This window comes from Triticum aestivum, chromosome 4A (assembly GCF_018294505.1).
Source record: "Triticum aestivum cultivar Chinese Spring chromosome 4A, IWGSC CS RefSeq v2.1, whole genome shotgun sequence".
Classification (NCBI taxonomy): domain Eukaryota; kingdom Viridiplantae; phylum Streptophyta; class Magnoliopsida; order Poales; family Poaceae; genus Triticum; species Triticum aestivum.
The window spans coordinates 485694472-485716110 of record NC_057803.1 but is presented as its reverse complement, the minus strand read 5'-3'; the positions used below and the strand labels follow the sequence as shown (position 1 = coordinate 485716110).

The following is a 21639-nucleotide window of genomic DNA, read 5'->3' as shown; positions in this document are numbered from 1 at the left end:
CAGTGTACATGGCAACTGCCCTAGTGTGATTGCAAGCAGATGGCAACTGCCCTAGTGTGATTGCAAGCAGATGGCAACTCTCTCTTTTTTTTACCCGAACATATCAGTTGCCATATGTTTTGCATGGTACATGGCAAACTGCCCTAGCGTGCACGTAAGCAGATGGCAACTCTTTTTTTTACATGGCAACTGTCCTAGCGTGCTTGTGATCACATGGCAACTCTCTCTTTTACCTGAACATGTTTTTTTGCCATGCCTTTTTTTGTAGTGCTGCATGGCAACTGCCTAGTGTTAGTAGGTGGCAACTCCTAAAGTTTTGAAATCATGCCAACTGCAGTAGACCAGATCACACATGGCAACAACTGTAGTTGTCCAAAAAATGGCAATGTGGAACTTTGACCTGAGATGGCAACTGTAGTTGAGCAAACATGGCAACTGTAGTTGTCCGACATGGCAACCGCAATTCAGCGACATGGTAACTGCACTTAAACGAACATGGACGAGGGTCCGGCCCATGGCAACTGCGGGCGCGCGGTAAAGTGTCACGTGGGGCGTGCGGGACCACGAGGTGCAAGGCCTGATGTACCGGGCATGTGGGCGTTATCTATTTCGCCCACACGCACGCGTGTAAGAGGGACCAGGAGAAAAAAAAGAAACATATGGATGCTAGTTGTTTTACCCACACACAGACGTGTGGGCTGGTCCTCTCTGCGTTCTAAACCAAACACACCCTACGTCTTCCTTCTCCCTCGGAACCTCTCTCACGAAAGCGCTCATCAACCTCCGCTCCTGGCTGCGTTGTGGCCACCACCGGCATCTCAGGAATGGCGGCAGCAAGAGTGCAGCCTCCGCTCAACCCACGAGCGGCGTCGCCTTCCACGGCAGTCCCCGCCTCCAACACTCAAAGCCTACAGAGCACGCCCATCCACAGTTCCACCCCTTCCGTCCGCGCACTGTTCCTCCGCGCCGTGGACCCCTCCCGTCCTGCCTCCTGGTCCGCCGCCGTCGCCGACCTCCTTGCTTCCGGAGACGCCGTCGCCGCTCTGGCCACCTTTGCCGCCGCTCTCCGCGCTAACCCGGCCGCGCTCCTCCCGGCCCTTCCCCCCGCCTTCCGCGCAGCTGCCGCCGCCACCTCCCTCGCCGCCGGCCGCCAGCTACACCTCCTTGCCCTCCGTTCCGGCCTCTTTCCCTCTGACCCCTTCTCCGCCTCCGCTCTTCTCCACATGTACAACCACTGCTGCCGCCCGCTCGACGCCCGTAAGGCGTTCGATGAAATTCCCAGCCCCAACCCCGTCATTATCACGGCCATGTGCTCTGGCTACCTGCGAAACAATCTAGTCTACCCCTCGCTTTCTCTCTTCCGCGACTTGCTCGCGTCTGGTTCTGCCATGGCGGTGGACGAGGCGGCTGTGCTTGTGGCGTTCTCCTCGTCGGCCCGTGTCCCTGTCCGCGGAATTACTGCTAGCCTTCATGCGCTTATTGTGAAGATTGGCTTGGACGTGGATGCTGGGGTGGTCAACACGATGTTAGACGCTTATGCCAAAGGCGGTGGTCGTGACCTGCCGGTTGCGAGGAAGGTGTTTGATACCATGGAGAAGGATGTGGTGTCCTGGAATACGATGATTGCGCTGTATGCTCAGAATGGGTTGTCGGCGGAGGCCCTGGAGCTGTATGGCAAGATGCTGAATGTTGGTGGAGGCATTAGGTACAATGCTGTGACGTTCTCTGCTGTGTTACTGGCTTGCGCACATGCTGGGACGATACAGACTGGAAAACGCATTCATAATCAGGTGGTAAGAATGGGTTTGGAGGAAAATACCTATGTTGGAACTTCTGTAGTTGATATGTACAGCAAGTGCGGAAGAGTGGAAATGGCAAGAAAGGCTTTCGGCAAAATTAAGCAGAAGAATGTCCTGTCATGGTCTGCCATGATTACTGGTTATGGTATGCATGGTCATGGACAAGACGCCCTTGAAGTTTTCAATGAGATGTGCAGATCGGGGCAAAACCCTAACTACATAACTTTTATCTCCGTTTTAGCTGCTTGCAGTCATGCTGGTCTTTTAGATATGGGCCGTTATTGGTACAAAACCATGAGGAATAAGTTTGGGATTGAACCTGGAGTGGAACACTACGGATGCATGGTGGATCTTCTTGGCCGTGCCGGTTGTCTTGATGAGGCTTATGGCCTCATTAAAGAAATGAAGGTTAAACCTGATGCTGCTATCTGGGGAGCTCTTCTTAGTGCATGCCGAGTCCAGAAAAATGTTGAGCTGGCAGAAATTTCTGCGAAAAGATTGTTTGAGTTAGATGCGACCAACAGTGGGTACTATGTTTTATTGTCCAATATATATGCAGAAGCTGGAATGTGGACAGATGTGGAGAGAATGAGAGTTCTGGTTAAAACAAGAGGAATAGAAAAACCTCCAGGGTATAGCTCAGTTGAATTGAAAGGTAAAACCCATGTGTTTTATGTTGGCGACACGAGTCATCCTCAGCACAAGGAGATCTATTCTTATCTGGGGAAACTGCTTGAGATAGCGCAAAAAGCAGGCTATGTACCAAACACGGGTTCTGTTCATCATGATTTGGATGAAGAGGAGAAAGAATCTGCGTTGCGCATCCACAGTGAAAAGCTTGCTGTTGCTTTTGCTCTGATGAACTCTGTCCCGGGTTCAGTAATCCATGTGATAAAGAATCTCCGGGTCTGTACTGATTGCCATGCAGTAATCAAGTTTATTTCCAAGTCCGCTGAACGAGAAATTATTGTTAGAGATTTACAGCGCTTTCATCATTTTAAGGATGGATCATGCTCTTGTGGAGATTATTGGTGATAGGGTCGTGCAAGAGGGCTGAGGTCGTGATACCATCTTCGTTGTCCGTCATACCACCATTGTATTATGTACATGCCAATTTATTTCCAAGACATATTGTTACACCTCATCTCGATTAGGCTAATGACATCGCCTTGCTGCCCTGAATACTGGGAACTTAGAAGATTTTATAGCTTGGCATAAATAAAAAAATTACGCCTTTTCTGTAAGATCTGCATACTATAATGAATGGCACAACAAGTTGGTTCAAGGAGACGTCGATCGGATGGACAAGGCAGCTCGAGGCTGAACCCAGTATGGGAGATCTCCTATGGAACTTACATGTCCCCAGCAAGGTATTGTTTCCTATGGAGGGCTCTTCACAGTGTGATACCGGGGATGATTGTTCTTGCAGGTAGGCATATCAAGACCTCACCCCAATGTCCCATCTGCTGCTGGGGAGCCAAGGATATAAAGCACATGATGTTCACGGGAGGCGTGGCATGCGAGGAAGGTTTGGCAAGCGCAGGGACTTGAGGTGTTCATCAAACAAGCAATGCAGATTGATCGATCACGGGTCAGTGATGCTTGAGGAAACTTTGAGGAGTACTGTCAAACATTCAGCGTTTATGGGTCGGTATGGTGTACAGGAGACGATCGCCGTAGGGGCATGGTATATCCTGTGGCAGCGACGGGAGGTTGTTAATCGAGGAGAGGTGGAACCTGCTCAGTCAACTGTGTTTGCAATTCAGGCTATTGGCGCGAACTATGCAAAAGCTCTGAACAGTTCACAACCAGTCCTGATATGATGAGGGAAGCCTCATGGAATTATTATAAACTGAATGTGGATGCATCATCATCATACTTTTTGAAAATGGAACAGGGGCAGTGGCTGCGGTCCTCCGCAATGATCATGGTGAACCGGTCGCTGGGTTCTTGATCACATGTTGGACTCGGCCACGGTGGAGGCGACCGCTACCCAGAAGGGCCCGGAGCCCCGGAACTGGTTGAAAACTTGGGATGTAACACCATCATCGTCGAGTCTGACCGCCTGGAAGTGATTCAAGCATGCAACGGTTTGTTTGGTCAAGGTATGGAAGTGATTATGTTTAATTCTTATTCTCATGTGTATTGGGACGATGAACCCCTTAGCTATGTTTTATCCAATGATAAACGTGTACTGGTACCTGATCGACTGAAGTCCACCAAGTGGCTTCCCTAAAGAAAGAACTGTTTGTCAAGTGATTCTCTGATTGCTCAAAACATCTCCTTCCAATTGAGGAACAATCCAATCTTATTTTGTTCCCTTTTTTTGAAATGGAACACTCGTATTCCATTACGGCACGGCCTGATCGCCGGTCACAACACTGATTACATCATCAGGGTAGCCAGTGAACCACTCTCTAAGTTCACCATCAGACAAGCCTGCACCCATAGCAGCCAGCTCATGCGCTGGTTTATTACAAGATCTCGGTGCATACACCACTTGGGCCTCAATGAAGAGGGTTCTAAGCTTAATATCGCTAAACAGGGCACCAAGAGGCGCAAGGTCGTAGGCATTGGAGGAAATGGCTTGCTTCAAAACAAGGCAGCCGGTGTCAGAAATTGCCCGCTCAACTCCTAACCGATCTGCCAAGGACACAGCCTGATATAGGGTGTTTGGCACCAGCAGCTGCAAACCAAATATCCAGTGTATCATCATACAGATGAGTCCCCAACCACCTGCTCTAGACCGCTCTGAAAACGCCTCGTCGGTATTGATCCTCACCATATGACTCGGCGGCCTCCCCCATCTACACCGCTGCACGACCGGTACAGTGGGTTTTGGCCCTAGACTCCCTCCATTCGTCAGTGTATCGAAAAGCTTCAAGCTCAAGTCTTCTTTCGCCATGATTGCCTCTGTTGCGTTCCGTCCACCAGCACCAAAGCAAGGCTCCTCCGGTAGGGAGAATATTACCGGCAAAAGCTCTTTGGCCGAGACACAAAAACCCTTTTGCATTCAAGGAGCCTGATCTCTCTCTCTCTCTCTTTTTTTGCGGGGATCAAGGAGCCTGATCCTGACGTCCTCTAGACATTTCGTTCCATTTCTAGTCAGATGGTGAAGGATATTTCATTAGTAAATGCCAGAGTGGGTGGCGGGGATACGTATTTGTCGTTCTGGTTCAGACAAATTATATGAAATGATGATCACACATAATGAATTTTGATTCAATTGGTTCAAACAAACAAAAAACAGCAGAGACTGGACGGATAGTGCATGAACCGTAGTGCTGAGTTCTTCTGTAGTCTTGTTCCATCATGGCTCGAGTCTTCCACTGACCGGATCGATCAGCATGATCTGTCTAACAGAATGTACACCATCTGATCGCACAAAAGGTGGAGTAGCATCTCTCCCTACACATGGACGAACTTCCATGGATGCATAAAATTCATCAAACACCCATCAACAGCGGGGCGTCAAAACTGCAAAACACTCGCATAAGAGTCTCCATTTCACACAATTTTCACAGCATGGACCTGCTGCCCAATGTTGGATAACATCATCACTTGAAAATGCACGCCTACCCTGGGGAAATTCTTTTTCTCAATTATATAGTAGGAGTACATAACAGTTCAAATCCCCCAACATATCAAATTACAGTCTGCCGATTGTTCTACAGAGGGGGGGGGGGGGGGGGGGGGGGGTGATGAATACTCAATTTCATGATCTCACCCTTTTAAGGTCCCTCTCGCCGTGATCATAGCTCCTGTGGTCATACACATCCTTCCTCTTCCGGTCGTCGAGCTCAGTCACGGTGGAAAGGTACTCTTGACTGTCCATGGAGAGCTCGCCCTCCTCGGCGTTCTGGTGCGGGGGCTGGGGCCAGCTCTGCCTTCTGTCGTGTTTCTTCTCATCCTTGACAGCCATCTCCACGCCATGCTCCAGCTCCCTCTCAATCAGGTCATCATCATCCATGATGTCAACCTTTCTACCCGCATCACCTTTTGATTTCCTCCGTTTCTCAAGCGCGGCTTTCACTTTATCCTTGTCTATCTTTTTCATTGCATCCATTGAGGATGACATATTGGGGCCTTCGTTGCTGCTGGCAATACCGTCCTTTGCTTCCACCTTGGGTATCCTCTGGTTTGAGTTTTGCTTCTCAGGGGGGCCTACCATGCTCGACTGTTGAGGTGCTTGATGATTTCCATGAGCATGACGCTCGTCAGCAGCTCCAGGAGCCTTCCCCACAGCACGTGGATTAACCACACTTGCAGAACTGCCTTCGGTATCATTCCCTTGGGACGGTGGTGGCACCACACGGTTTTGCTCGTAGAGCTCCAACATTTGGTTGCTGACCTCTGAAAAGAATAATAATCGAAATTAATATAAGCACGGGTGCTTGGTGTGTGTATGTTATTGGAGTACTTCACAACAAAGAGCATCAAAAGTAACAGTGGCAGAGAAAGGAGCATCACTTCTAGTAATAATGGATATAATTAACAGAAAGTAGTGCTTATTGCAAAATCACCAAAATAGAAGTGTCATCCTCATGTTAGATTGTATTTTTTTTCATTTACATCTCTTTGCGATGCTACTAAGCTAATGTATGTATAACAAAAGTGATAAGATCTACCAATACACTAAAAAATAGACAAACCCAATTCTTTCAGGTTCCACACGAGAGGCCGGGTACACATGGTATGCTCCTGACATGACATTCCTAGCTTATCCCAGAACACTAATAATTATAAGGTTCCCTTGAGCACATCAAGCAACAGCATGTATCTTGCTTGACCTAGGCAACCTACACTTATCAGTTTTGAACCAATGATGAAATTTTGGTAATCCAATCCACACAGGCTCCTAGAAAGTTAAAGCATGTCAACAGCTGCTGCTACCTGCGAGGATGTGAAATACTATTCTGGGGAGATTGAATAGTACAATAGTGCAAACATGCACTAGTGAATTAAATCTAGAGACCAACCTTCCAACTGCCGCGGGGTTACATCAAACTCTTGCCACCAGACCTTCTCACCATCTGATGGAAGCTTGACTTTGAGGAACTTCGCAGCAAGGAAGATTGCTCCGGCCGTAATATGATTGGGTTTAAATTGGAGACAAAGCGAAGTACGTAGCCTGTACACCCCTTTAAGGCGCAGTAATTAAATAGGCATAATTGGGGGTTACTATGTTTGTAAGGATAAGTGTAATTTCGGCATACCCATCATTGACAAAATTCCACGCAACTTGAGCAAGCGCATTTTGAGCAACCTTGAATTTTTTTATTGCTTCAACCAAGGGCTTGTACGGGTGGTGCACATTCAGGTCAAAACCAAGTGTTATAAGCACAGCACGCTCCCCGATTAAAATAAGCTCCTTCTGTTGTTCATAAACCTCCTGCACAAAACAGCACAAAAATATCCTCAACAGTCATTCTTGTCATAGGAATCAGGGGATAAAATATAATGAATGTAAAGAATTTTTTTTGGCAGATTGGCGGAATAATTTCCCTCTGTCCCATAATATAAGAGTGTTTTTTACACTAAGTGTAGTGTCAAAACGCTCTTATATTATGGGAAGGAGGGAGTAGAAGTGTGGGGAAACAAGGATAGCACAGGCAACTACATAAGAAATATCAAGACAATACTTGCAATTAAATATGTCACCTTTTGCTTAATTCGAGCAACTGCGGCAGGATCCTTCTTGTGGATGATCTCATAAGAAATTAGTACGACATCCTTAATGGGTCTGGGAGTTTCTTCAACTTTACCCGCCAAGAACATGCAAACTGTGGCTATTGTCTGTAGGTTACAACGAGAACATACATTGAGAACTTTCAATGGGCAGCAAGATCTATGTTGTAGGCTATACACACAACAGAAAAAAAAAAGACTGCATATCTCTTCCGCAAAGCAAAACAAGATTCACCATATCATGGAATCCAATAAAATATCATGAAATTAGTAGGTCGTATATATACGTATTTTAGAGTGTAGATTCACTCATTTTGCTACATATGTAGTCCATATTTGGAATCGCTAAAAAGGCTTATATTTAGGAACGGAGGGAATATGATTTACAAGTGTCAGTCAACTATTTCTTATGTCTTTCACAAATCGGTGGCAAGCATTCACGATTAAACCCATATTAGAATACTGCCTACCATTCACATGTAAAGTCGAAAATATATAGTCCGACAGCAATCATGTACAAGCACATACAAATTTGAGTAAGGCTTACCAGTCTATCATTTTTGGCATGAGATTGACGAAGGAAAAAACGATGACAGAATACTATAGCTGTAGCAATTGTCACTTGAGGCCTACATTTTAAAGCCATTCACCATAAGGAAAACATATAATAATATATATAACTATCAACCATGCCAAAGAGCATAATTTATGCAGTAACTGATATACAGGGATATTTAGCGATTCATAAACATTCACGGCACAAGTACTTGAAGGACACAAAAGCTTAAATATATATACTAATTAGAGTTTGATCTTTTCTGTTCTACCCAAGCAAGGATGTACCCTAGGTTGCACCCCCCGTTGTATGCCTGACAAACATGAGTGGCCCCTAAAGTAATGAATCAATGAATACAACACTGGGGCTAAGGCCTAAACATTTTGTCTCTAGAGGGTGCAACCTAGGGTACAGAATGTAGTCATGTACAACTAGAGTACAACACTGTCATCAACAAAATGCAATCATTTATGCTTTAGATGTCCACTAGACTTTCCTTCGAGTTGCAAAATAAAATGAGCATGAAGCAATCATGAAGGGTTTCGAGTACTGCAAGCGGGCAAATGAGAAAGAAACAAGTGCTGCTTAAAAGAAATCAAGCTATCAGAAAATGACTAGTCCACACAAACATGAAAACAATAGGTAGGATTCCATAATGCTATTAAACAGCTATCTATTTCCCAGAAAAACAAGTAATGACAATATAATCTTACACTTTAAGTCTCATCCCAAAATCTTGAAGAAAGGTGCAGTATGACTTGCGAAGATAAGACTCCTTCTTCAGATCAATGCCATCTTTCCTTGAAAGGGAATTCTCCTCGATTTCTTTTCTACTAAAATACCATGAACCACCAAGGTTGCCACTTTCCACATGTCTACCATAGGGAGTTCTGTAAGGGCTGTTTTCTACAATTCCATGATGTGAAGAGTCACTTGTCTGCATGATATCCATGTATGATTTTCCTCTTTTCTTCTAAAGAACCTGACAAAGTGAGATATAATATATTGTCACCTCTGCAAACTTAATATCATAAGCATGCATAAAAGTAAGGGGGGCAGCTATGCACGTATAAATAAATGCATATACATTATTCACAATGTTATAAATCTAAAAGAAGCCTTTTCTGTGGACAAGATAACTTGGCATGCAAAGGATTCTGGATGAGTCCCAGATTATAACGATGAAGGGAAATAGGCAAATGTCCATATAGCTCTGAATCTTTGATGAACGGAATGCGTGACACATGGATGATAATATAACAAATAAAAGGGTTTTCTCAAATACAACATGTCAATGCAGGCACCTACATTTACAAGGATAACGAGTTAACAACATGCAGATCATTCATGAAACAATTAGCCAGCACCAACACAAACCTCACTCCACCTTGACACAGGAGTAACGCAGTTCACCAAACAAAGCTGGACATTTTTCAAGCAATCGTTGAAATACTCTAAAACTCGATATTACAAGTGGCCACCATGAATTCCTCTTGAAATTTAGCTACATCTAATCGTCCAGTCACGAAAAACACATATAATGACCCAAAACTGAGCACGAGGTTACGATTTTATCATTTTAATAAGCCCGTCACGATTAAAGCGAGTAAATTTAGCTCCAGCAACCACGAACCAAATCGCATAGCATAGTAATAATCTAGGAAGTGTGCTTTCGAGCATTGGAGCTCTTAATTAGCAGGCATAATCGTACAAACCGAGAGCCGCAGAAGCAATTTGAACAAGAAAAAGAAGATCTCGAAAGATAGACAAATCGGATCAGATCAGAACCTGAGAGATCAAGACGTAATCTAGCACGGGGACCGACCGGGCGGGCGTCACGGGGCGGGATAGTCGTCGCGTGCGGAGAGCCGCAGCCGGCAACGGCGATGCGGCGTAGAGGGGGGCGTGATGGCGAGGCGAGGCGGCGGCGGCGGCGACGGCGACGGCGGTGGCGGAGGTATCGGGGATTGGGGAGCCTGCGAGGCTGGCTTGGACCGAACCCTGGCTAGCCTGTTTTGAGATTGTGCGTGCAGCGTGCACCTGGATGCGCCGTCGGATCGGTCGAGCGTGGAGGCTACTGAACCGTCGGATCACATTCCGGCTCCCGAATCCCGATTTGCCCCGCCATGAGTCAAGGAAGGGAACAATCATACTCCTTGCTCATGGAGTACTTCTCACGCTGCAGGTGGGACTCCCACCTAGAGTCCCACCTATAATCTACCACGTTCCACTATGGTTTGATATTAAAAAGATGGACATTTCATCAATTTTAGCATAAATTAGGTGAGAATAAGTGAAATCCCCATCTAATAAATACATTTGCATAAACCTGGTATGCATAACTGAGCTGCAGTATGGTATGAAAATAACTGAGCAGCAGCATAGTATGAAAACATCACACTTGAGATCTACTAAACCTTCAGTTACATATAGGATGAATCGATCGAATCGACTAAACCTTCAATTACATATAGGGATGAATCGATCGAATCCACTAAACTTTCAGTTACATATACAAGTGAATCGATTTACGAGAGGATAATGAGAGTGCAAACCAAGACAACAATTAAAATGTGTGTCTATCGGTTGGTTAACTCTGCCCACGTATATATAAAGTTGCAGAGTCTCGACGACGGCGAGAACACACAACTACTAATCAAGTAGACATGCGACGAGGATATGTTGGCCGCCAAGTCAAACTTCATAGAACAAAATTTCAGTCTGCAATACTACAACACTGAACTTTGTAGCTTCATAGAACATATCCTTCGACAACTTTTTCTGAGATCATATAATAGAAAAAAATGTCAGCTTGCAGATTCTGAGATCTTTATTTAAATAGTAGACAGATAGCAGAACTCATATAAGAGAAAAAAATGTCAGCTTGCATATTCTGAGATCTTTATTTAAATAGCAGACAACTAGCTCACTGTCCATTAGTCTTTTTTATAATGGCATTTTTGGCTGCGCGATCTCATTATTATAGAACACTGGGCGATCTCATACGTAAAAGCCATTTAGTCATTTGTACTTGATTTCTGTGGGTAGTGGATATTGATATATTGATATCAGGACATTTTAAAAGTAGACAGCTAGCTCACTGTCCATCAGTCTTTGAGATACAAAGAGAGTATTTGATTCCAGCATCGTTAGAATTATATCATCATATAATGTATTTCAGATGGGTCCTTTCTTTTCAAAAATGTACCGAAAGTACGTTTCATATAATGATGTACCAGAAGTGCACAGTACAACTAGCAGAATTACCTTAGGTGGTTCCAGCATCATCTTGCTCACCACCATGGTCTCCAACTGTTGATTCCGCCTTTTGGCGATCTGCAATATTGAAGGCATTCAAAATGAAACATTCAACATGGATGGTATTAAATAAAGTATGGAAAAATAATTAAAAACATATTACCAACTGCTCGAAACCAATCCTCGAGGCACATCGGCGTCTCAACAGTATTCGGGATCAAACTACTTATTTGAGCAGTGATGATCCTTCCAGCATTGTTGAATGCAGCCTCTGCGGGCACTGTAGACGCAGACACTGCCAATATGTCCTGTGCTATAGCCACAAGCATTGGATACTTTGGGGAGTGAATCTCCCACCACTTTAAGATATCCAATTTCTGTCGGCGAGGAAATAGATCTTCTTCAAGATATCGTTGTAGCTCATTTGAGTTCTGGGATCTTTTCAATCTCAAATACTTATCCCAGTCACCGAGAATGCCCTCGCCACCCTCCTCTGCAACCTCATCATCTTCATCAAAAGTGTTTTCATATTCAGATGCATATTCGGCAAATAGGATCTTCATCGTACTATTCACCTTGGTTAGATATTTTTCGGCGCCACCACCAAAAGTTGCCATCAGTCGGAAGTGAACATATTCATATTTGTACCTCGGATCAAATATCACTAGCAGACAACTTGTTAAGAACGACTCCTCAAAATATTTGATCCATTTCTCCTCTATCTCTTTCACCATGGCAACAATGGTAGGATTTTCACTTATGACTTCTTTCTTCATTATCTGCTTCACATTACAGACCTCATAGAAGTACAGGTGAGAGGTGGGATATGTCCTACCCGAGATTTTCTTTGTGGTTGTGTAAAAAGCCTCCAAAAGATGGCAAATAGCTTCGGTCATCTCCCATTCACTATCTGAAGGAGCAATTTTATAAACTGAAAGTGATAAAGAAAAACTTTTACAAACTCTGTTTGCTCTTGTTGTTGTAAATATGTAAAGCCAGCATTCAAGTTTTCAGCAAAGATTATAACTAACCACATTCACAATAACGCTTAGGTCTCAAGTTTACTCATATAAATAGCATAATCAACTAGCGAGCCATAATAATAAATCTCGGATGACAACACTTTCTCAAAACAATTATAATATGATATAACAAGATGGTATCTCACTAGCCCTTTCTGAGACCGCAAAACATAAATGCAGAGCACCTTTAAAGACCAAGGACTGACTAGACATTGTAATTCATGGTAAAAGAGATCCAGTCAAGTCATACTCAATGTAAACTAACAGTAATGAATGCAAATGACAGCGGTGCTCTCCAACTGGTGCTTTTTAATAAGAGGATGATGACTCAGCATAAAAGTAAATAGTTAGGCCCTTCACAGAGGGAAGCAGGGATTTGTAGAGGTGTCAAAGCTCGGTTTTGAAACAGAGGTTAATAATATTTTGAGCGGTATACTTTAATTGTCAACATAACAACCGAGAGATGGCGATATCTTCCATGCTACACACATTATAGGCAGTTCCCAAACAGAATGATAAAGTTTATACTCCCCCTTCCACCAACAAGCATCAATCCATGGCTTGCTCGAAACAACGAGTGCCTCCAACTAACAAGAGTCCCATGGGGAGTTTTGTTTGTAATTATTTTGATTTAGTTTGCATAAAGCATGGGACTGGGCATCCCGGTGACCAGCCATTTATCTCGTGAGTGAGGAGCGGAGTCCACTCCTCTTGAGAATAACCCGCCTAACATGGAAGATACAAACAGCCCTAGTTGATACATGAGCTATTCGAGCATACAAAACAGGATATTTATTTGAAGGTTTAGAGTTTGGCACATACAAATTTACTTGGAACGGCAGGTAGATACCGTATATAGGTAGGTATAGTGGACTCATGTGGAATAACTTTGGGGTTTAAGGAGTTTGGATGCACAAGCAGTATTCCCGCTTAGTACAGGTGAAGGCTAGCAAAAGACTGGGAATCGACCAGCTAGAGAGCGACAATAGTCATGAACATGCATTAAAATTAATCAACACCGAATGTAATCATGAGTAGGATATAATCCATCATGAACATAAATATCGTGAAGGCTATGTTGATTTTGTTTCAACTACATGCGTGAACATGCGCCAAGTCAAGTCACTTAAATCATTCAGAGGAGGATACCACCCTATCATACCACATCATAATTATCTCAATAGCATGTTGGCACGCAAGGTAAACCATTATAACTCATAGCTAATCAAGCATGGCACAAGAAACTATGATCTCTAATTGTCATTGCAAACATGTTTATTCATAATAGGCTGAATCAGGAACGATGAACTAATCATATTTACAAAAACAAAAGAGGTCGAGTTCATACCGGCTTTTCTCATCTCAGCCAATCCATCATATATCATCATAATTGCCTCACTTGCACGACCAAACGATGTGAATAATAATAATAGTGCACGTGCATTGGACTAAGCTGGAATCTGCAAGCATTCAATAAACATGAGAAGACAAGGCAATATGGGCTATTTTGTCAGATAAACAATAATGCATATAAGAGCCACTTCAAAAATTAATTATGGTCTTCTCCTATCGATCCCCAAAGAAAAGAAAAGAAATAAAACTATTTACATGAGAAAGCTCCCAACAAGCAAAAGAAGAACATGGAATCTTTTGGGGTTTTCTTTTTAATTACTGCTACAAGCATGGAAATTAAACTGATTAAAATCTACAACTATTTTTTTTGGTTTTTCTTAAGGTTTATTAAACACATAAGAAGAAAGCATAAAAAGGAAAATAAACTAGCATGGATGATACAATGAAAAAGTATGAGCACCGTCATCTAGCAATGAGTGTGTAAGCAGAAATGTAATGTCGGTGGGAAATACGTACTCCCACAAGCTTAGGCTTTTGACCTAAGTTGGTCTATGGCCACGGCTGGCCTGGCGGATATCCATAATAGTAGCTGGGGTCGTACTGTGATGCAGCGGCTATCGCCTGCTGAGCTGCAGCGTGGCGACGAGCGGCCTCCGCTCTCCTCTCGTACTCATCTGCCTCCTCTCTGGTAATAGTATATCTTCCTCTTGCCTGGTAATCAAAGAAGGCGGGAGCAGGGAGAGTAATACAGACAGCACGGCGTCTGTCAAAAAATAATCGATACTGGAGAGGTGATTCGTTCCTCTCGACAAACTGGTGGTGAACCATAGCATTAAAATCTAGATAAGCAGGAAGTAATTCAATATCATCTTCGCGTATGGCTATACTAAGAAAATTAGCTATGCGGGTTACATAAATTCCACCAAAGAAATCTCCATTAAGTCTATTAAGATGCAATCTATGTGCAACAATGACTCCCAAATTATAAGATTTGTCTCCTAACACAACACTCCTAAGAATACTGAGATCGGGGACACACATGTGACATGCCTCATCTTTACCATTAATGCATCTACCTATAAAGAGAGCAAAATAATATATAGCTGGAAAGTGAATGCTCTCTATGGTAGCTTGTGTAATATCTCTAGATTCTCCCACAGTTATGCTAGCAAGAAAATCTCTAAATTCAGATTTGCGGGGATCCCTTATACTACCCCATTGTGGAAGTTTGCAAGCAGTGGTAAAATCCTCTAAGTCCATAGTGTAAGATTTATCATAAAGATCAAACAGGACTGTTGGAGAATTACGTGAAGTTGAAAATTCAAACCTCCTCACAAAGGTACTGGTGAGGTTGTGATACTGGCTGCACTTCTCTTCCTCGAATCTCACAAGATCAACGTTACACAAATATGCGTTGAATTCTTCCTTAATTCCCGGTGGATCCATAAAGTTCTCAGAAGGCCATTCACAAGGACGCACTGGAGCATCTATTGGTGGCTCGTCATCAGCATCATGCATTGCAAGCCTGGGTCCTTGCTTCCTTGAAGAACCACCTTGGAACATTTTCCTAAGCATTTTTCTTCCTTTGAAAAATTCTGAAATTTTTTAGTAACTTCAAAATAAAAGTAAACCAAACTCAATAATATTGATAGCAACTACTCCTACAAGCGCCTAGGGCCTATATCATGCATCAAAACTACTTGGAACCATATAAATTTGACATGCAAGCTCAAGAACAGGGTCACCTAAGCAGCAAAAATTTGCAATGAATAAAGCACCAGAACAAAAACTAATTGGACCAATGGAGGAGTCACATACCAAGGAACAGTCTCCTCAAGCAGTTTTGTGAGAGGTGCTTTGAGCAAGGAGATCGAAAATGGCAGCAAAGTGAGCTAGAACTCGTGCTTGAGCTGGATATTCGTGTTTGTGGGAGGAAGATGAAGTGTGTGGGTGCAGGAATAAGTGGAGGAGGGCCACCGTGGGCCCATGAGGCAGGGGGGCGCGCCCTCCACCCTCGTGGATAGGTGGTTGACCCCCCCTGCTGTGTTCTTAGCGCCAAATATTCTCAAATATTCTGAAAAAAATCATATTTAAATTTCAGGGCATTTGGAGAACTTTTATTTTCGAGGTATTTTTATATTGCACGGATAATGAGATAACAGACAGAAAAATATTTATTTTTATTTTATTTAATATAAATAACAGAAAGTAAAAGTGGGGTACAGAAGGTTGTGCCTTCTAGTTTCTTCCATCTCATGATCATCAAAAAGAATCCACTAACAAGGTTGATCAAGTCTTGTTAACGAACTCATTCCGAATAACATGGAACCAGAGAAATTTCGAATAACACTATGTTACCTCAACGGGGATATGCACATCCCGAGTAATAAGAATATCATATTTCTTCTTGACAGTAGGAAGAGGAAATTCAAAACCTCCAAATATAATCGATGGAATTTTTCCAATAGAGTTGATACTATGAACTTGAGGTTGTTTCCTCGGAAAGTGTACCGTATGCTCATTACCATTAACATGAAAAGTGACATTGCCTTTAGTGCAATCAATAACAGCCCCTGCAGTATTCAAAAAGGGTCTTCCAAGAATAATAGACATACTATCGTCCTCGGGAATATCAAGAATAACAAAGTCCGTTAAAATAGTAACGTTTGCAACTACAACAGGCACATCCTCACAAATACCGACAGGTATAGCAGTTGATTTATCATCCATTTGCAAAGATATTTCCGTAGGTGTCAACTTATTCAAATCAAGTCTACGATATAAAGAGAGAGGCATAACACTAACACCGGCTCCAAGATCATATAAAGCAGTTTTAACATAGTTTCTTTTAATGGAGCATGGTATAGTTGGTACACCAGGATCTCCATGTTTTTTTTGGTATTTCACCCTTAAAAGTATAATTAGCAAGCATGGTGGAAATTTCAGCTTCCGGTATCTTTCTTTTATTTGTAATAATATCTTTCATGTACTTAGCACAAGGATTGGTTTTGAGCATATCAGTTAATCGCATACGCAAAAAGATAGGTCTAATCATTTCAGCAAAGCGCTCAAAATCCTCATCATCCTTTTTCTTAGATGGTTTGGGAGGAAAAGGCATGGGTTTCTGAACCCAAGGTTCTCTTTCTTTACCATGTTTCCTAGCAACAAAGTCTTTCTTATCATAATGTTGGTTCTTTGATTGTGGGTTATCAAGATCAACAGCAGGTTCAATTTCTATATCATTATCATTACTAGGTTGGGAATTATCATGAACATTATTATTAACATTATCACTAGTTTTAGGTTCATTACCAGATTGTGTTTCATCATAAGAAATAGAAATATCATTTGGATTCTCAGGTTTTTCAATAACAGGTTCACTAGAAGCATGCAAAGTCCTATCATTTTTCTTTTTCTTCCTTTTAAAGGACTAGGCGCATCTATATTATTTCTCTAAGAATCTTGCTCAATTCTCTTAGGGTGGCCTTTAGGATACAAAGGTTCCTGAGTCATTTTACCAGTTCTAGTAGCCACTCTAACATCATTATCATTATCTTTACTATTCAATTCATTGAGCAAATCATTTTGAGCTTTAAGTACTTGTTCTACTAGAGTGGTAACCATAGAAGCATGTTTACTAATAAGTTTAAATTCACCTTTGACATTAGCCATATAATCACCCAAGTGTTCAAGCATATTTGAATTGTATTTCAATTGTCTACCAAAAATAAGCATTAAAATCTTCTTGCTTAGCCAGAAATTTATCAAACTCATCTAAGCATGGGCTAACAAATTTAGTAAATGGGATTTTAGCTTTATCATATCTATAGAGAGAATTTACCTTTACTACCTGTGTCGGGTTATCAAGACCATGAGTTTCTTCAATAGGTAATGGATTAAGATTATATGTTTCTTCAACAGGCGGTAAATTAAGACCATGTATTTCTTCAATAGGAGGCAAATTCTTAACATCTTCAGATTAATACCTTTTTCTTTCATAGATTTCTTTGCCTCTTGCATATCTTCAGGACTGAGAAATAGAATACCCCTCTTCTTCGGAGTTGGCTTAGGAATAGGCTCAGGAATTGGCTCCGGAGGTGTCCAATTATTTTCATTTGGGAACATATTATTCAATAGAATTTCAGCTTCATCCGGTGTTCTTTCCCTGAAAACAGAACCAACACAACTATCCAGGCAATCTCTGGAGGCATCGGTTAGTCCATTATAAAAGATATCAAGTATTTCATTTTTCTTAAGAGGATGATCAGGCAAAGCATTAATGTAACACCCTCGATGCAGCTATATCTCCCACGTGTCGAAGCACGACTTAGAGGCATAACCACATTGAAAGCAATGTCGCAAGTGAGGTAATCTTCACACAACCCATGTAATACATAAGGGAAAGAGTTACATAGTTGGCTTACAATCGCCACTTCACACAATTACATGAATAAAGCATTACATCAACCAAATACATACAAGGTCCGACTACGGAACCAAAATAAAAGAAGACTACCCCAAATGCTACATAGATCCCCGATCGACCCCAACTGGGCTCCACTACTGATCAACTAGAACAAAACAACACAAAGGACACGATCTTCATCGAGCTCCTCCTTGAGCTTGGTTGCGCCACCTGCTCGGTTCAACGGCACCTACAAGCTGGTTTTGGAAGTATCTGTGAGTCATGGGGACTCAGCAATCTCACACCCTCACGATCAAGACTATTTAAGCTTATAGGAAGGGTAAGAGGTATGAGGTGGAGCTGCAGCAAGCGACTAGCATATATGGTGGCTAACATACGCAAATGAGAGCGAGAAGAGAAGGCAAAGCACGGTCGAACAACTATGATCAAGAAGTGATCCTAGAACAACATACGTCAAGCATAACTCCAACACCGTGTTCACTTCCCGGACTCCGCCGGAAAGAGCCATCACGGTTACACACGCGGTTGATGTATTTTAATTAAGGTCAACTTCAGGTTTTCTACAACCGGACATTAACAAATTCCCATCTGCCCATAACCGCGGGCACGGCTTTCGAAAGTTCAAATCCCTGCAGGGGTGTCCCAACTTAGCCCATCACAAGCTCTCATGGTCAACGAAGGATATTCCTTCTAGCGGGACCCGATCAGGCTTGGAATCCCGGTTACAAGACATCCTCGACAATGGTAAAACAAGTCCAGCAAGACTGCCCGATGCACCGACATCCTGATAGGAGCTGCACATATCTCATTCTCAGGGCAACACCGGATGAGCGCTCCGTACAACTAAAACCAACCCTCAAGCTTCCCCGAGGTGGCGCTGCAAAGGACTCTAGTTCGGACCAACACTTAGACAAGCACTGGCCCGAGGGGGTTAAAATAAAGATGACCCTAGGGATGCGCGACTCCCAAGGGAAAAAGGCTAGGTGGCGAATGGTAAAACCAAGGTTGGGCCTTGCTGGAGGAGTTTTATTCAAGGCGAACTGTCAAGGGGTTCCCATAATAACCCAACCGCGTAAGGAACGCAAAATCCGGAAACATAACACCGATATGACGGAAACTAGGGCGGCAAGAGTGGAAGAAAACACCAGGCATAAGGCCGAGCCTTCCACCCTTTACCAAGTATATAGATGCATTAATTAAATTATAGATATTGTGATATCCCAACAAAATATCCATGTTCCAAACATGGAACAAGCTCCAATCTTCACCTGCAACTAACAACGCTATAAGAGGGGCTGAGCAAAGCGGTAACATAGCCAAACAATGGTTTGCTAGGACAATGTGGGTTAGAGGCTTGGCTTAATAATATGGGGGCATGATAAGCAAGTGGTAGGTATCGCATCATAGGCATAGCAAAAGAGCGAGCAACTAGCAAGCAAAGATAGTAGTGATTTCGAGGGTATGGTCATCTTGCCTGAAATTCCGCAAGGAAGAAGACCGAGTCCATGAAGAAGACAAACGGACATAGTCAAACGGTTCCTCACAAACGCAACGTTATCGGAACCAACCCAAAGAAGCAACATCGGAAATAAGCAAACAACATAGTAAACAAACCACACATGAACATGGTATGATATGCGGGATGCGGTATGTGATGCATATGCATGATTTGCAAAGCAATGATTGAACCTGGCCTCAACTTGGATATCCAAGAGTGCCACTGGAAAGATGAGGTGATTTCGGTTGAAATCGATATAAAGATCACCGGAATCGGATGCACGATTTGGAAATGGCAAGCAAAACAAATATGGCACTGGTCTGCGATAATCAGCAAGTGACCAACTAAATGCAGCAAGATAAATATGCTACAACACTCAAACATGGCAACAAAATACATGGTAGGGATCCACTCAAGAAGCTTGACAAAAGATGAACACTAAGCTATGGCTAAATCATCCATTAACAGGCTCAAACTAAATGCAACAAGATAAATATGCTACAACACTCAAACATGGCAACAAAATACATGGTAGGGATCCACTCAAGAAGCTTGACAAAAGATGAACACTAAGCTATGGCTAAATCATCCATTAACAGGCTCAAACAAGCATGGCAAAAGTGCAAATGATAACATGATTCAGACTTAGTGAAATTAACACAAGCCTGGAATTTATCATCAGGAAGTACACTTTAGGGCATGAAAACTACATGCTACAGGAACATAACATGGCATAGCAAGGCATGACATGAAGCTACTCAAACACTTAACAAAAGTCCCTTAGTGACCTTGAGCCAAAAGGGATCAGAAAATACAATTGCAAGCATGTGAACATGGCAAAAACATAAACATATTCAGACTTAGTGAAAAACTGGAGCATGCAAATCAGTTAACGAGTAGGCATGTTTACGAGCTCGATGCACTCACTATAGAGCATGGAATGACAAACTAAGCATACACCCATCAAGAATACATAGCATAGAAGCTAGACATGACAAGAACAACAACATAGCATGTACGGATCAATAGCAACATCCTCGGCAAAATCGCTAAACAAGTCAACAATCTGCCAGGATTCACGATATAGCAAAACTAGAGCTCGATTGACTGAAGATAGGTTGCTCCATAAATGCAAACAAAGACATGGATGGATATAGCACCACAATGTTAACAAAACATCCTTACTGATCATCCTCAAAAGAGGCACGAATCACTAGGAAACAACATGAACATATGACATACCGACAAAAACAGAACAAGGACTTAGTGAAATTCTAACTCCCTGAAATCAGCATTACCGATTACGCTACTTTGCAAGCTTGTGTTAGTCACCACAAATATCACAAAAATATATGGTAAGCACCTCTGTAAAGATGGCATGGAATATAACAAAACACATGTAGAGCTCAGGATCATAGCATGCACACATTAATCATGGCAAAAATGATAAAATGCCATTTGCTGAAACGAATCTGACAAATTACTCACATAGCCCTCTTCCAACGACATTTCGGGCATCAAGATGGGCTCAAATGAAAATGATTCAATGAGATGAAATGATGTACTGGTTGAGATGAACATTTTGATATGCTACACGCATGAATCGGAGCCACGGATGATGAGTTATGGCATGATGAATAGAGGCATATGAATCAGGAAATCTCAGGACTTAGTGAAATTTTCACCTCCGCGAAAGTCAACGCAGGACGGAGGGATCCGGGACGGAGCGGATCGGGACGCGGGGAGGCCGTTTGGTTGGACTCCCGGTGGATCTCATCCAGGCGGGGTGGATCTGGCTCCGGCGAGTGTTCCGGCGACTCCGGCGAGGGCGGGGACACCGAGGCGGCGGCTGAAGACTCCGACGATGAGCGGGGAAGTCCGGTGGACAGCGGGATCTGTTGGATCTGAACGACGGTGGGCCGGTCCTGGCCGGAGACAAGGAAGATTCGGCGGGGCGACGAGCTTGGAGTTCCACGGCGGCGGCTCGGTGGGGACTCCGGCGAGAGCTAGCCGACGGGAGGCATGACGCGGAGCGGCGA

General features: G+C 43.1%; 2 protein-coding genes across 2 annotated transcripts; one reads left to right on the top strand and one right to left on the bottom strand.

Moving 5' to 3' along the window:
• Positions 1-716: 716 nt before the first annotated feature.
• Positions 717-4054, top strand: LOC123086515 (pentatricopeptide repeat-containing protein At3g26782, mitochondrial). The gene has a single exon (XM_044508274.1). The coding sequence runs from the start codon at positions 825-827 to the stop codon at positions 2832-2834; it is 2010 nt and encodes a 669-aa protein (XP_044364209.1). The 5' UTR covers positions 717-824; the 3' UTR covers positions 2835-4054.
• A 1250-nt stretch (positions 4055-5304) lies between these two features.
• LOC123086514 (cyclin-T1-3) lies at positions 5305-10088 on the bottom strand. The gene is made up of 7 exons (XM_044508273.1): positions 9832-10088; positions 8757-9025; positions 8035-8116; positions 7461-7595; positions 7016-7191; positions 6779-6930; positions 5305-6152 (listed from the first exon to the last, which is right to left on the bottom strand). The coding sequence occupies exons 2-7, from the start codon at positions 8993-8995 to the stop codon at positions 5515-5517; spliced, it is 1422 nt and encodes a 473-aa protein (XP_044364208.1). The 5' UTR covers positions 8996-9025; positions 9832-10088; the 3' UTR covers positions 5305-5514.
• Between the last annotated feature and the right edge of the window lie 11551 nt (positions 10089-21639).

Excerpts from the sequence above, each read along its gene's own strand:
- LOC123086515 (XM_044508274.1), top strand. The coding sequence starts at position 825 with ATGGCGGCAGCAAGAGTGCAGCCTCCGCTCAACCCACGAGCGGCGTCG.
- LOC123086514 (XM_044508273.1), bottom strand. The coding sequence starts at position 8,995 with ATGGATATCATGCAGACAAGTGACTCTTCACATCATGGAATTGTAGAA. Across the intron at positions 8,117-8,756 it reads TTTGGGATGAGACTTAAAGT|GCCTCAAGTGACAATTGCTA; the intron begins GTAAGATTATAT and ends TTTAAAATGTAG. Across the intron at positions 7,192-7,460 it reads TTGCTCGAATTAAGCAAAAG|GAGGTTTATGAACAACAGAA; the intron begins GTGACATATTTA and ends TGTTTTGTGCAG.